General features: G+C 43.7%; 1 protein-coding gene across 1 annotated transcript in view; it reads left to right on the top strand.

Moving 5' to 3' along the window:
* The window catches only part of UBR3 (ubiquitin protein ligase E3 component n-recognin 3), a 169937-nt gene that overhangs the window by 89940 nt on the left and 62890 nt on the right, over window positions 1-17107 (top strand). Inside the window, exons 23-25 of the mRNA XM_066577805.1 lie at window positions 234-322; window positions 10324-10473; window positions 12255-12388. Coding sequence (XP_066433902.1) covers window positions 234-322; window positions 10324-10473; window positions 12255-12388 — 373 coding nt within the window. The remainder of the gene's footprint in view (window positions 1-233; window positions 323-10323; window positions 10474-12254; window positions 12389-17107) is intronic.

The raw sequence follows: 17107 nt of genomic DNA, 5'->3' as shown, positions 1-17107 counted from the left end.
GCTGATTCCGCAGGAAGCCGCCTCTGTGACTCTTCTTCCCGTTCGTGGCTACTTTTTAAATCCCTCCCTGTAATGTGGCCGCCGGTCTGGACTTCCCTTAGTTGTGGCAGCATGAAGCTTAGTTACATGTTCCCATTAAGTAGCTTGTATTCAGCAGTCCTTATTAACTGCATGTGCTTATAAAGCTTTGCATATAATTAGACATGTAAATTAAGTAACTTTTTGTCTTGCAGACGTCAGAAGGCCCGAGAGAGGCAGCAGAAGTTACTTGCTGAATTTGCTTCAAGGCAGAAAAGTTTTATGGAAACTGCAATGGATGTCGGTGAGTTTATTAATTATGGTTACCTGTACGTGACGCCCTGTGTACTACTATCTTCAGTATCTTATGTCTCTATTGCCTAAATACCAAATTGGCAGGGGGGGTCTGGATGCTGAGACCCCACTAATTGCTAAAAAAAAAAATGGAGAGGCAGAAGCAGTCATGTGAGCACTGGGGTTTTTCATTTGTGATCGGTTAGCCGTCTACAAACACATAGCGGCACATTTATCTAATGCCCCTGCACACCAGTGTATGTGGGGCCGTATGCAGTCCGTATTAATCACACGGCCCCATTATAGATCTACGAGGATATGCATGTTGACTTTTTATCACATGGACTGATTGTCCACATGAAAATCTTGTGCATGCCCTGTTACTGTGCATATCACGGATGAGGAATAAGATATACTAATACATGTTCAAGGAGTGCTGCCTGCACGTATGTCGGGCAGCACCCAGACAGATGCTTCTCGGACACAGCTTGCACACATGGGTACTGTACCCCCCAGCCTAGGAATATTTTACATGTCGCTCTTAGATGAGTAACAATGGAATAAAATGCGCCAAATGTAGTGAGGCACAAGCCACTTATTACACTTGGCATATCTTGGATCGTCCAATACTTGCTGCACTCTACGGAAGGTCAAATCTGCTAGAATTGCTGCCAGTTTGTGGCATAAACTATAGTGTACTTGACAGGCTGCTGGTGTCTCTGTCCCCCCACCCCCACCAAGCCCAACTCCTTTTTAGAAGGGTGGTGAGGGTGGCGTACAAATTGGAAAAGTTACACAAGTTGACTTGCACAAAAATTTGTGACTTTTTAACACCATAATGGAGAGCCTTGTGAGGCGCAGAGTGTTAAGGCAGCTGAAATGCAGTCCTAAGCTCTCACTCATGACCTGAAGGTTGCAAGTTTAATCCCTGCCGGGTTCAGGGAGCCGGCTCTAGGTTGGCTCTAGGGTTGGTAAAATGAGTACCCAGCTTGGTGGGAGGTAATAAATTACCTGAAAGCGCTGCGGAATAACTTGGCGCTATACTGTATAAATAACAAGATTGAATTGTGGCATAAAGCTTTTCATGAATTACCACCATAGACTTTCTATTGAGCCCGAAAAGATGATATGAAAATTGGAAAAGATGAGTACGGTAGCTTTTGTGTTTTTTTTTTTTCTTTTTCTCCTCTATGTAGTCCCACAATAAAACGTATTTAATGTCACTTTCTGTCCATGAAAACATGTGAGTGGGGCTGAGTTGTAGCTTTTTGCACCGAATTTGGATGGGAACTGACCTGTGCAAGGCGATAGGCGCGATTCCCTGCCATCAGGCTTCCACCAGTTAGCAATGAACAGTATTCTGAGATCCAACCCCTATTCATACGGACGGCCACCTCTACAGCTGGGATGATTCACTAGAACGGGAGATTTTGATAAAAGGGGTGGCCGAAAGAGGACAACCCCCTTAAGCCGTATTTGTTTAGCCGTTCATAGCATTAAGTGCTGAGAGTAAGCTAGTACGTGTCCAATTTAGTTGCTCTATCGGCTTCTCGAGCTCCCAGCCAAGTCAATTCATCACACTATGGCGGCGTGTCACACTGTGCAGACAGAATATAAATGTGCATTATAATGAGGGCGCGTTATATAACTGTGTTAGTATTATTGGCTACAGCAGTAAATCGCAAGTTCATTGTTCCATAAATGTAATAATAACACAAAAAAGCTACTTAACTTACAAGTGCCACCACTTAGTGCCTGCCCTAGTAAATACTACTGAGGATAGCTGAAGTGTCTGATTGTGCTTCCTTGGGGCCCTCCTAGACCGCAGCGGCGTCTCCGCAGGAAATCACTCCGCTATTCAGCAAACTTGCTGCAGGCAACAAGCGATGTGCCCATTTTTTAAAGGAGGTGACACAAATTTCCGAACACTTGTCATTTATTGAAACCGGTTAGAAAAATAAATTAGTTTTTACTGGCCTTTCGAGGATCGTCTTGCTGGGCCAAGGCAAGATATATTAGTGTGCTAATAGCTCCTCTGGTGCTAGGGGAATTTCTTGACATAAAATGTTTTGCAAAGGAAAATGGAGCCTCGGGGTATATTGGGTAACAGTACTTAGCACGGCGAAACCCCGTCTAACAAGCTGTGTGACCTCCGCTACACCAGCGCTCTGCCGAGAATTCAAAGCGTCATCAATTAAAAGTGGAAAAATAATTATCTCCACAGTGGGGCGTCCTATCTCCATTTAATAAAAGGCCAATTTATTGGTTACAAGATTGTATTTTCTTAGCTTATGGATGTCACTGATGTGAAATATCTCTTTTAGATCTTAACTTTTACTTAGTGTGATGATTCTACACTTTGGTATTTAGTCTGCATTTTGGGAATTTTAAGGTTGCATATGTGTGGTGCCCCAAGGACCCAAAAAAATTATATTGTTTTTTGTGTAAGTACTTTTTAACAAACTAAGAACATGTTTTTGTTTTGTTTTTTTTTTCTCGTTTTTTTGTTGTTTGTTTAATTTATTGGATTTGTGTCACACCAGTTGGACCCTTTGACAGACTCTTTGATTTTAGGATGCATTCACATTTCAACCTGATCATAAATCATTAGATTTTGCCAAAGCTTATTTAGTGTGTAGGGGAGGGGGATTGATAATGTCAGAGACCACATTTTATTCATCTGCAGCTGATTGTTGAATTGGCATTGAAGTATTACTGTCACTTGCTGCTGGGAGAGAGGCAGAGAGAGCTGCCCAGGCTTTAGCTTTGCAGACCCAAAAATGATGGATTGCATTACATCAATTTTATACTCCCATGAAGAGCAACTTTCTTCACTACTAAGGGAGCCCTACTTATGTGAGCCTTCTTAATAGAGAGGTTAGCTATTAGGTGTTTCACTGCAAAGGAACACTTTCCCAAATGAGACATGGGAAAACTGTATTTGTCAGGTAAAGGCACAAAGAGAAGCCTTTTGGCCTCCCTCTGGCGATTATACCTAAAGGATCAAATAACACAGTAGACTACGCTATTCCATTCACTGCAGTCTAGGCAAAATAAAAGTATACTACGGGATATGTAATTTTTATTAGCCTATTGGTGTCAGATGCCACTATATAGCATCTGTCACAGATGTGCATTAAACCTATACATCATGAGCCTTTTTTTAATGATGTGTCGTTTTAAATGGGTGTTCTCAAAGGCTATAAGTGACGCGTGTCTCCATCCTTTTATTGTGTACGACGGGAGCTTTTTCTACAGTAATCTGAGTAAAGCGCTCCAGCTGGTGTCCTTCATGGTGGTCTTTCATAGCCATGGACATGGGCTGCCATTGGCAGTAGCCTGTTTTCTGCTAATGATTTCTAGAAGGACCCTTTTACACGGGATGATAAATCGTTCAGATTCCGGCATCTAGCGGCTAACTGAATGTTTATCGTTCAGTGTAAAGGCACGCCCCGACTGAATGACAAACGAGAATGTTTGCTCCTCATTCGTCATTTAGTTGCCTGAAAAAAAACCTGAACAACGGATCGGCCCGTGTAAACAGGCAGTCATTCATCTATAAACGACTGCCTGCTTATTGGATAACGAGAATGTTGCGGTCTCTAAACTTACATTCTTGTTGCTTTAAACGGGTCTAAGCTTAGACCCGTTTGCTTATTGGATAACATTCTCGTTATCTTATATTCTGCCGAAGCAATTTTTACCGACGCGTTCATTTGATTACCTCCAACAATTGATCACATCCTAAGCCGTGACACGAACCACCTGACCTTGCCAAACACTTCTCCTCTGTGTTAGGCCTCATGTCCACAGGCGGGTTGGATTCCGCATGTGGGACTTCAATGAAAGCCAACCATACAGGAACTGCAGCAAAATAAAGCATGCTGGGATTTAAATTTTTTATTTTTTTTTCATCTGCGAACGGAAAATGCAATTGATTTCGGCTCGTGGACATGATGGCTTGTTTTACCATAGCATGCTAAGGGGGCTTATTGCTGTGGAATCTAGAGCGGAACGCCCGCTCCTGATTCCGCAGCAGAAATCCGCTTATGGACCTTGGCCTTAAGTTCCAAGTAAGTGCAGCTGTACACCGGGCAACGGTCGTCCAAATAGTCTCTTGGTGAAGCAAATGCAAGAGACAGTCGTTTCCTGGAAATGTGCCCTCCAACCGGCTGATCAGTGAGAATGACTTGATAGTCGCTTTGTTGCAGTTTATCGAAAATAGTCGCTGGTTGATTGTCTGTAAACAGGTAATCATCTTTCAACAAATAGCCAGCAACTTTGTAGAGGGGTGCGTGCGTTTGACATATGCCTCCTACTGAATGGTGATTGGCCACTGCTTTTTTTTTTTTCTTTTTTACATTTTGGTCTTCGAAGATGCACTCGCTGCAGCACTGACCCGTTAGACCAGCGAGAGACCACAACAGCAAGTGTTCAATTGGAGATGTTTTTGTGCATGCTCTGCAACCAGTGAGCGGGCGTTGGGTAGCAGTCGACCTTTAAAATGCCCACATGGAGCCCTATGCCCCCTAATTAGCCAACTATCTTATACATAAAACGCAAAATCTGTCTGTTATGTGTCGTATACAAATCCACAGCTCTGATCCCATTGGAGTGAAACTTTGCATGAGCGTTCTTCAGCGCCAGGCGACGAATACTGGCGGAAATAAAAATCGTAGACTCACCAACTGCCCCTGTAACTTTTGTTGGTAATAGCAACCAATCACGGCTCAGCTTTCATTTCTTATACAGCTGAGGTAAAATAAAAGCTGCACTGTGATTGGTTGCTGTATATTATACTGCTGAGGTAACATGAAAGCTGCGCTGTGATTGGTTGTTATATATTATACCACTTAGATAACATGAAAGCTGCGCTGTGATTGGCTGATATATATTCTACTGCTGAGGTAAAATTGAAGCTGCGCTGTGATTGGTTGTTATTTCCTATACTGCTGAGGTAACATGAAAGCTGCGCTGTGATTGGTTGCTATGTATAATACTGCTGAGGTAAAAGGAAAGCTGTGCTGTGATTGGCTGCTATATATTATACTGCTGAGGTCAAATATAAGCTGTGCTGTGATTGGTTGCTATATATTATACTGCTGAGGTAAAATTGAAGCTTACCTGTGATTGGTTGTTATTTCCTATACTGCTGAGGTAACATGAAAGCTGCGCTGTGATTGGTTGCTATATATTATACTGCTGAGGTAAAAGGAAAGCTGTGCTGTGATTGGTTGCTATATATTATACTGCTGAGGTAACATGAAAGCTGCGCTGTGATTGGTTGCTATATATTATACTGCTGAGGTAAAAGGAAAGCTGTGCTATGATTGGCTGCTATTTCTTATACTGCTGAGATAAAATGAAAGCTGCGCTATGATTAGTTGCTATGGGCAATACAGATTTTCAGCTCATTTTTGTGGCCACTTTGTATATGCCAGGACTGCTATTCATAAAATCACCGTGTAACGCACGGGTATATCACCTAGTCTTTTATAAAAGCGCACAAACCGTTCATACGCTCCAGCGACTATTCCTGGCGACTACACAGACAATCGTAGTTCCGTGTAAAGCCACCATTACTCGAGCGCCGCTGTTCTTGTTCTGCCTTCCTGCTGATCCAAAGAAAATGACCATTTAGTGTTTCCTTACTTAGGAAAGATAATAAAAATAAATAAAAAATAAATAAAACTAACAATAAAAGCTTCCCATCGGCACAGTTTTCAGCGTATGCAAATCATGCACGTAGGAACCGTCGCCGCTTGCGCCTTTCTTGCCAGTCACCGTGTGATTTCCACCGCTCGCTGTTCTGTATTCATTGTTTTTTTCCTACAGAATCTCTGCCAAGCTGGAAAGTTATATTTATATTATAAGTAGAAGTGGGTGAAAAATGGCTCGCCACATGAGATATTGCTGAACGAGCCTGGAAATAACCCAAGATTCATCTGAACAGGGGAGAGCGCCCGCTCCTTCCTACGGAGGGTTAGCGCTGTTATCAGGAGATAATGTAGTTCACAGAAGTCTGCGTCACCGAGCGCTCACCCCGGCGTGACAACACATTATTTCTCTTTCGCTCGTTACAATCGCCCCCCCAGCTCCTCGCTCCACTCATTGTCACAGTGTAACCATACGCTTCGTTTTATAACCACCGAGGTCAATAATACGCGGCGGCGCCTGTGTGACGAGCGGAGGCCCATTGTTTTCATCGGCCGCCAGCTCTTTATAGATGAGAAGTAAATGGAGAACTGGATGTTGTTAAGAGACGTGTGACTTCCTGAAAGCACTTTTTCAGGCTACTTATGAAGCCACTGAATTGTTAAATGTGGGTCTGCCCTCTATAAAGGAACGAAAATACCTCCCAGCAAAGCAATACCCGGCTAAAAATACCGTATAGCGTTCTGCCACTCGCTCTGACTGTTCTGATTAGCACTATTATTGCACTACGTTATGCATGATGTGCTATAACCCCCCCCCCCCCCAACCCCCACTCGTTCCCATTTTTAAAGGAAAGGACAGTATTGAGTCCTCCAAAATGGGAGCGGTTCGGTCTTGTGGAGGGGTTTCCTAGACACAGGACCCACCTCCTGATGTTCATATGCTCTACTGGGCCATATAGATAACCTATTGAAAGTTATGTTCGCACATTTCGGATTTAGGCGCAGATTGTGCGGTTATTTACACGAGCGCATGTAAATAAGATATTTTATATACATTTCATGTAATCTGGAAAAACCTTCTGCACGGAATAACAAAAATCTGCAAATTTTCAGACATTTTTAGCATGTTCGTTAAATGGACTCCAAATATAAGTGCCACGGATTAGTTACAATGGGGCTAATCCGCTTCTATGGCAGAAATGGGAGTTTAAGGTTTTTAATTTCTTCCAGAGGTTTTATGAAAAAATCCATGGCGGATATGCTTATAGGGGTTTTACCGTTACCGGACAGCATGCCCCCTGTGCTAAAATTGCAAAAGGAGCAGTACTCGCCTGCCGCCATGCTGCAGATCTACTGTAGGGTACCGGTGTTGTGGCAGGTGTCACCGGGAAGTCAGCTGATCGCTGCAGCCAATCACAAACTGCAGGGTCACCATTCCAAGTTCTTGGCATCATGGTGCTCAGGATGTGAGTGCTGATGCCTGGTGAAGGGGCGCTGATGCCTGCGGTGGTCAGGTGACTTCCACAAACTACATCTGCCACAATAAAATCCGTAACCACAGTGGGGCTGAATCGCAGCGTCGGACAATGCAAAAGTACGGCTCCTGTTTTAGTACAGTGAGCACCGTAGGGGGAATGTTGTTAGGTAGCTGGAATCCCCTTTAAAGCAATCCCATGACGTATGAATTAAGAGGTGAGCTAAGAAGTAAAGGTTGTAGGTAGTCTGCCCTGATACCGATGTCAGATCTGTTTTCATAGGGAACCTGTCATCACCTATGACCACTAAGTTATGTGCTGATAGGACGGATCCCGAAGGAGTCCGAAGTTGTGCTTTGCACACTTGCTTGGCTCCGCAGTCCTACGCTGTCACCTGTGGAAGTTGCCGTGCAAACAGTGCAGCGGACTCAATCCTGCATGCTGTGTGCGTCTACATTGTTCTCTCTGGGAGTGCGCACACACCGCATGCAGAGGAGTCCATTGCACCTTCTATACACTAATTTCCGCGGGTGACGGTACTTAAACGGGTAAGTATCCAAAGCACATCCCCGATCCATTCTATGAGCACCAAAGCTTTGTTTACGGCTTTTATAGAAGATAAAAGGTTCCCTCTAAAACAAATCCACATTGATTCCGTTGACTTGGTAGCTCTTTCCATGTTTTTTGGTTTTATACCGCTTCTTTCAGTTGTGTGATATCCATGCCTGTATCCGCTTTGACATAATCAGCCATTGTGTCCTTTGGTGGCCAAGTCGTCTCTTGCCACTGATCTGACCAAGCATTATAGATTTTTCTAGGACCTCTGCCCGTATTACATGGCCAAAATCCGTGAGTCTGAGTCGGCCATCTTCCTCTTCAGTAATATATTGGGTCTTATATGATTCAGGACTTCTCTGTTTGTTCCTCTCGCCATCCAGAGCATACGCAGCAGATTTCGCCAGCACCACAGCTCCAACGCATCAATCCTCCTATCAGCTTTTTTCACAGTCCAGCTTTGACATCCATACATGGCTATGGGGAAAACAGTGGTTTGCACTATACTGCATTTAGTTGCTATACCGCTATCCCTACTTTTCCAAATTTTGTCCATGTTTCGCATCACTTTGCCCCAATGCTATCCTACGTTTTATCTCTGGCATAGATTCTCCAGCCTGGTCAATTTTTGAACTAAGGAAGATGAAGTCTTGCACACATTCTATGGCCTCCTTGATTTGAATTTGGCCATTTTTTGCAGTTGTCATAATTTTGGTCTTCTCTATATTCAGGTAGAGGCCCATTTTTTTTACTTTCAGTTTTAATCTCTCATATCAGCCGCTTCAGACCTGCTTCTGTTTCTGCAGGCAGAGTTGTCATCTGCATAATGGAGATTGTTGATGTTTCTGCCACCTTTCTTCACCCCGATGTCTAATTCGTCCAGACCCATTTTACGCATGATCCCTTCCGCATATAGGTTAAAGAAGAAGGGAGAGAGAATGCCTTTGCTTATCCCAAACCAATCTGTGTCCCCATACTGTGTTCTTACAGTTAGCTTGACTAGATGTGCCGATATGCCCAGCTCTTGTAGGGCGTTCTCTCCCATTCACATCCATGAGAAAGAGCCTGAATACGAAACCGGGCCACTGCCAAATGGACAGCAATCTGAGCAGCCCAGCTGTCCACAGCATGTTTTTGTCGGCTAATCAGCTGGGGTTCTGAGTGGTGGCCCCCTGCCAATCTGCTATTGATGACCTATTTTAAAGGCTCGTTTAGACACAAAGGTGATCCCTCAAAAGATGGCTTTTGAGCGATCATTTTATTAGTGCCAATTAGTAGCATGTGAGCCCTCAGGAGCTGAATTTATACAGAGGACCACCCGCAGACAGGTGGGGCTGACAGGTGAGCACAGCTGAGACAATGTAATCAGCTGTTATCAGCGCTCCCTGAGACAATGTAATCAGCTGTTATCAGCGCTCGCACAGCATGCTGTCTGTCTTATCAGCTATTCTGCTAAAGGACGGATTTCAACCTGAACTGATGACTATCTTTGGCAAAAAACTTAAAGATGGGCACATTTACACGCAACGAATATTGCTCACGGCTTTTGAGCGATTAATTGTTGTCTAAATGGGTCTTAAGGATAGGTCATCAATAATTTTTCCCCAGAAAACCTCTAAGTTCTTGTAGAATGACACATTGGTGCTTTTAGCTGGTCACCTGTTGGTGATCTAGCAATATCAGTAGAAGGGAATTTTGACTTAAAGGGGTTGTCCCGCGCCGAAACGTTTTTTTTTTTTTTTCAATAGCCCCCCCGTTCTGCGCGAGACAAACCCGATGCAGGGGTTAAAAAAGAAAACCGGAGAGTGCTTACCTGAATCCCCGCGCTCCGGTGACTTCTTACTTACCTGGTGAAGATGGCCGCCGGGATCTTCTCTCTCGGTGGACCGCAGGTCTTCTGTGCGGTCCATTGCCGATTCCAGCCTCCTGATTGGCTGGAATCGGCACGTGACGGGGCGGAGCTACAAGGAGCCGCTCTCCGGCACGAGCGGCCCCATTCAGAAAAGAAGAAGACCGGACTGCGCAAGCGCGTCTAATCCGGCGATTAGACGCTGAAAATTAGACGGCACCATGGAGACGAGGACGCTAGCAACGGAGCAGGTAAGTGAATAACTTCCGTATGGCTCATAATTAATGCACAATGTACATTACAAAGTGCATTAATATGGCCATACAGAAGTGTATAGACCCACTTGCTGCCGCGAGACAACCCCTTTAAAATTGTATTAGTGATTTTGGTTAGGAATCGTGTCTGTTGCTTTTTGTGTTTAAAAATAAATAAATAAATAAATCCTTATTTTCTTTTAAATGAATCTTTTTACCAGAATCGCCTGAATCTGATGTCGCTATGGAAATTGCCGCCTCTGAACAACAAGTGTCTGAACCGACATATGACTGTGTGATATGTGGACAGAGCGGCCCGTCTACAGAGGATCGGCCCATCGGTCTGGTGGTTTTGTTGCAAGCATCATCTGGTAAGTGGGCTCTTCATTTGCTGTAACTTTTCACTACAAATTCTAAAGGCGATTAACAAAATTTCTGAATTTTTCCTTTTTTGCGCCTTTTTAAACAATGGCAAAAAGGCAGTCTCATTTGGTAAAGAGGGTTCGTGTATCCGCTCCATGCAGCGGCGTTAATTACAATCATGTTTTTACTTGTAAACTAGTTAACATATCAGCCGTGGCCCAGAGTTTAGCGGCCTGCTCCTGAATTCTTCAGTGTGACTTGTTTATTTAAAATGCTTTTCCATCCATAATTGGAGGAGGGGGGGGGGGGAATCAAAGATTTATTAATTGGTTTGCAGCTCTTATATAGGAGCCTAGATGATGAGCAATATTTGCACTGCTGATCAAACTGCATTTTTTTGTTATGCAGTGTGTGGATGAGAGGTCTTTAAATCTCATCTACTTGACTTCTACTGGACACACAGCCATAGACTTCTAGTACCCAGGGTACTAGAGCCTCCATGCCCGCCCGTATCACATTTTGTATCCAAGCTAGAGGCGGTACAACAGGGTACTAGAGCCTTCATGCCCGTCTGTATCACATGTATCCAAGCTAAAGGCGGTACAACAGGGTACTAGAGCCTTCATGCCCGTCTGTATCACATGTTGTATCCAAGCTAGAGGTGGTACAACAGGGTACTAGAGCCTTCATGCCCGTCCGTATCACATGTTGTATCCAAGCTAAAGGCGGTACAACAGGGTACTAGAGCCTCCATGCCCGCCCATATCACATCTTGTATCCAAGCTAGAGGTGGTACAACAGGGTACTAGAGCCTCCATGCCCGCCTGTACTAGAGCCTCCATGCCCGCCCGTATCAAATCTTGTATCTAAGCTAAAGGCGGTACAACAGGATACTAGAGCCTCCATGCCCACCAGTATCACATGTTGTATCCAAGCTAGAGGCAGTACAACAGGGTACTAGAGCCTCCATGCCCGCCCATATCACATCTTGTATCCAAGCTAGAAGCGGTACAACAGGGTACTAGAGCCTCCATGCCCACCCGTATCACATCTTGTATCCAAGCTAGAGGCGGTACAACAGGGTACTAGAGCCTCCATGCCCACCCGTATCACATCTTGTATCCAAGCTAGAGGTGGTACAACAGGATACTAGAGCCTCTATGCCACCTTTATCACATATTGTATCCAAGCTAAAGGCAATACAACAGCGTACTAAAGCCTCCCTTCAAGTGTTCAGTTTTCTGCAATAAATTCTCCTTTTGCCCGGATATTGTGATCCCTTATATCAACGTTACAATCACACAGAGTTTCGTTACATTCCTACAACTTCCGAGGGAATGGAGTTTTTATTTATTTTTTTGGACAATGAGTGTAGATTTTGGTATTTCAGAAAGTAGCAGGCCAGTTCTTCACTTCAGTCACATTCAGTATTACAAATCTTGAATGTCTTAAGGTTATTCAAGCCATTAATTTCACACTACTTCCAGCCTGTTGAGTAATTGTCAATAGCACATTGGGTAACCATGTTTGTTCTGAGTATCCGCAGGCAGTAGTGAGTCAGTGCTTTTCTGTTGGAGTCAATTTATACATCCCTGTAGGGGAGCAGTGAGGCGATCCAACAAGGGACTAAAATAGCCTGGTTATTGGGACTCTGTTAGCGGTAAAGTACATTCCGTTATATGAGCTGCTGAAGCTTTTGGTGGAATGTAAGGACAACAAATAATTCCTTTTGCCATTTTCACTATTTCTTACTCATCTCCTATTATGCCTCACGTTTTGTTTTTTTTAGTTTTGGGACACCGACGTAAGATCTCCGAGCCGAAGAAGCTTCCTACCAGTGAAGAAGAGCAGATCTACCTGGAGGGAACATGTGCTGCGGTGCACGATGTCAGGCTCACCATATTACAGCGCCATTTCAAAGATGTGAGTTCGGCTACAGTGTCTCAAACAGTGGCTTTATAATCTTGGCATGGGGGATTATTTCCACCACGGATCTCACTGCAAAATCTGCATATTTTATCTGTGGATTTACAGTGAATTTCTCCTCTGCTATATTGAAAGTGATGGAATCCGTGATGAAAAGCTATAACCGTGAGCATGCTGTGGGTTTGAGGATCTGCAGCATGTGGATGAGACTTGTGAAATCTTGTCTGCTAATGTAAGACTAGGGCTACATGGTGACTTTGACAAGGACGAATGTTACGTGGTCAAAGATCACAGCTTGCGTTGCACGGAATGTGAGTTAATGTAATCGGGGTTGCAACTCCTGAGTTCCGACGTTCCGACAGTTGAAACGAGTCAAAACCTGGTAGTATACTTGGGACTGTGGAGTAGCGTCAACCTACTAATTGCAGTGTGGCTGCATTCACCTACATTCCATGGGATGCAGGCAGGGTTGCACCGTGATCTCTGGCCGTGTGATGCACACTGATGTGTCTGTGAATTGGGCTCTGGCACTACTCCAACATTTGAATGTAGAAATAAGTGCTAGACCAGCATGATTGCCCAATCTGGCATTACTAATTTCCCTTGAATATCAGACCATGAGACCTTCACTGCATATTATATACCATTAAAAGATATAAGCAGATATGCAATTCCTGAGAAATTGTGGTTAACTTCCTCTCTGCATGTGTAGTAATTTGGACAATTTATGTATGGCCCCCTATAGAAACTTGCTACTATTTACTGGCTGACTTTAATGGGAGGGTCCAACGACAGGGACCGCTTTTCATCAACTAATGTGGTCCATTGAGAATGGGCCAGTCTTAAAATGCACATATGCTTCAAGTCCTCCTGAGCAAAACCTGCTCTTTTCATTTAGTTCTGTCAGGATGTAGGCTATGTATAGGGGTTGTCCAACATGTGATTGGTAGCCTCATTTCATCGAGTCAAGGCCCAATTAGATGCAACGATTATCGCTCAAAATTTGCAGAAAAAGCTGTCTTTTGAGCAATAAGCGCTGTGTCTACTTTTCGTGCACTATTTGTTCATTATCAGGACCACACTGAGTTCTCAGCGGGATAGTGCTGATTGTTCTCGAGCGAGATAGCAGCTGAAAGAATACTAAGGAGCTGAATGCAGATAACAGACCTCCAGCTGTTATCTGCATTCAGGGAAAGGCTTCATTTGTAGGCTAATAAGCTATGAAGTAGCTGAGTAGCTACTTAAGAGTTTATGCAAAATGATTGCTCAAAATTCGCTCAAAGGTCAACTTGAGTGACAGTTTTGAGCAATCATTGTTGCGTCCAAATGGGCCTTCAGATGTGTGACTATCAAACAATCACCAGGCCAGTGTGAGATTAGAAAAATAAAGTAGTTGTCTTGGTAAGTCTGCTTCTTTAATCCCTTAAGGACCAAGCGCAGTAAATTTGCTACACTTGGTTCTGGCCTTTAATCCCAGCCGATAGTAAAAATATAGCACTGGATTAAAGCTCCTGCAATGTAGCAGGGGCAGGTCGGGTCCTATTGGTCATAACCGAGGGCCAGGAGCAAAAGGCAGAAGCGGTTTTACCACTTTTGCCCCCTTTCTTGCCGACTACACAGCGATCAATGACCACTAATTGTGAAAAGAAGTGGAAGTGTCAGATCAGCTCTTAGTGACTATTGTGCCCTGTAACTGGGGCTCCTATGGGTGCAGCTCCTATGGATGCCCCAGCTACAGTGGAAAAGTGTGAAATTAAAAAATAAAAAGACAATGTAACTGACCCCCAGAGGTCTTGTATGACATCAGTTGTTTTAAAAGAACAAAAATAAATAAAACTGTTGCCATATGCACCCTGTAATCGGTGACCATGCAAATTATATATCAAAACCTCCGAAACAAAATGAGGAAACCTATTCCTTTATTTTAGAGTAAATATACTAATTTTGAAAATAAACTATACAGTTAAAATAATATACATTATGTTTAGCTTTACCACTAATAAAACTAAAAAACTGGGGGACTAAAAACTCTGTGAAGAAACCTCATAAAAAAGCCATATATGTCAGGGGGGGGAAAAAGGAGTAAAACTACCACGTGGGTAAATTCCCTAAAAAGTATCTGGTCCATTTAGGACCAAAACACCCTGGTCCTTTAAAGGATTAAATCTCACTGCTTATCTCTGTCATGTTTTCATAGTCACTCTCCTTCCTTTTCACCATCTCAGTGTTATATGAACACCTCAGACTTGCTTAATGAGAAGCAGTTTGCTAGTTTACCAGTTTTTGCTGGTATGCAGCTGAGCGCTCCGAGCTGGGTATATAGAAGACAACTGGAACGCTGTCTTCTGCATACTCTTGCTGCATTCTGGGGGCCCTTAGCTGGTATCCAGCTGAGCGCTTCAAGCGGGGTATGCAGAACACAGCTGGAGCGCTGTCTTCTATGTACTTCTGCTGTGTTCAAGGAGCGCACAGCTGGTATACAGTTGAGCGCTCCGAGCAGGGTATGCCAAACACAACTGGAGCGCTGTCTTCTGCATACTTCTGATGAGTTTTTCAAGCGGAATACCAGCTTGAAACAATAGTATCCGCGGTATAACTCAGCGCGCGGTCCTGATAAGACTCATCGGTCCTGAGAAGACTCATCGTTGTCTTCCAGCTTGCTGAAAGACAATGATAAGCGAATTGTTAATGAAAACTGCACTATGGCCGCACGTTTAGACCCAATGATTCTCGCTCAAAAGACTGCTTTGAGCTAATTTTGAGTGAGAATCGTTGGGTCTAAATGGGCCTTAAATCTACACTATCCTGCCGAAAGTAATTGGACTCCTGAGCAAGAATAAAAAGTAGTATTTATTTCCATATGTTTATACTTAGTGGAGCTCCTTTTGCCCTAATGATATCACATACTCTCCATGGTATACTTTCTTCTAATGTCCGATACACTTAGTCTGGAATTTCCCTCCATTCCTACTGCAAATGTCTTGCAAGTTCTCTCCAAGTGAAAGCTGCTTGTATTTCCTGATCAAATGTTCAGGTTTGTCACAGAGATGTTCAGTAGCTTCAGGTCAGGACTCTGTGCAGCCAGTCCAATCGTGGAATATCCTTATCCTGAAAGCAACATAAAACCACATTAGATTCCATTGAAGCCAATGAAAACCGTCTGATCTGCGGCGAATTGCGGATGGGCTGCAGATACCACAGGAAAGCAGGAGTTAAAATAAATAACTTGTACTGTGCGCAGTGGCCGACACAACCGCAGTGAGAAAGAAGTCCTGGAAGGGACACAGGAGACCCGCACAGGTAAATGTGTCTTCGGCTGCGGGCATGCTGGGATTCCACTTTGGGCTCCCACATGCGGAATCTGACCCGCCCGTGGACATGAGGCCTAAGTGGATAGATTGATGGATGTCCACGATTCAAGGTCTCTCATGGGCGCATTTTTCTACTTTGCGTTTCCTTTTTTTTTTATACACAATCTGAGGTTTTTGATGCACATAAACGACGTTCTTTGATCATTGTCTTGTGGGATTTGGAGACTATGTCCCCGCGGCTGCGCATTTTAATTGCCTTTATGCTGAATGATTTTGATGGCACCATGCCGTGATGGATCTGCACGCTGGGATGAAGGTTGGTCATTGATGATGTAAGTGGATTTGCTCTCTATTTTGGGAGGGGCCTAGATGACTGATGTTAATTTATATATATATATATCTATCTCTCTATCCCTTATGTTTATATGATATGTATGTTTCCTGCAGACGTATACTAGACTCTGTTCTGATTGCAGTTAAATTACAGTTGTTGGCGGTTGTAGAACAGGTTTGTGTGAAGCTGTTGTGATGGCTGCGCTCGCTTTGTGCCCTCCAGTAGCTAAAGGAGGCGTTTAATACTTGAGTTTATCCTTTACTGTCAAAGGAATATGGATTGTTTGCACTTCACACGTGTCCTTCTGTATGTGACAAATGGAATCGCCTGCGTGTGACTAACATGGCCAGAATCTCCTAGGACCACATCTGACCATGTATTGATTGCTTAGAAGGCTAGTCAAGGCTTTGTAAAGAGTAAGAACGACCGTCCGCAGGTTACACTTCATGGGTTACTTGTGAGGGGTCCGTTGTCGGGGGACGTAACCTACAGTATTTGTGTTGTAGTGAATGCCGGGATCTTTACTTGTACGTGTAGTGACTGTTACAGTATCTGCCTTTGGCTCCTATTTTATACAGTTGTATTGAAAAGTTAGGCATTGGCTATTTCCATAAGCCGAACCTGCAGATATTTGGCCATTAATGCTTATGAGCATGTTAGACATGTATATACAGATTATCCCAAGGTATATGCTACACATTCACTCCACAAACTCTCTCAATTACCATATTACTACATAAATTGGTTGTTCAGCACTAAACTGCACTAATTGAAAGGTCTCACCTGAGTGCTGCTGTCACTTCAGTCCATGCCAGGTACAGCGCCGTCCGTTGTATAGCGGTGGTGCCTGGCATTGCAGCTCAGTTTTATTCAATTGAAGCTGTTCTCTGGCCATGTGACCAATGAATGGTCACATGGGCCACCACTAACCAATGGATGACCTGTCCTGAGGGCAAGTCATCGATCATTTTAGTCCCAGAAAACCCCTTTAATATCTTTTTCATGTATATTTCATTTATGTGTTTTATATTACAGATTTTTTCACATTTAGTTTCTCATTTGAAATTTAAA

Source organism: Eleutherodactylus coqui, chromosome 8 (genome assembly GCF_035609145.1).
Source record: "Eleutherodactylus coqui strain aEleCoq1 chromosome 8, aEleCoq1.hap1, whole genome shotgun sequence".
Classification (NCBI taxonomy): domain Eukaryota; kingdom Metazoa; phylum Chordata; class Amphibia; order Anura; family Eleutherodactylidae; genus Eleutherodactylus; species Eleutherodactylus coqui.
This window is presented reverse-complemented; position numbering and strand designations above follow the sequence as displayed.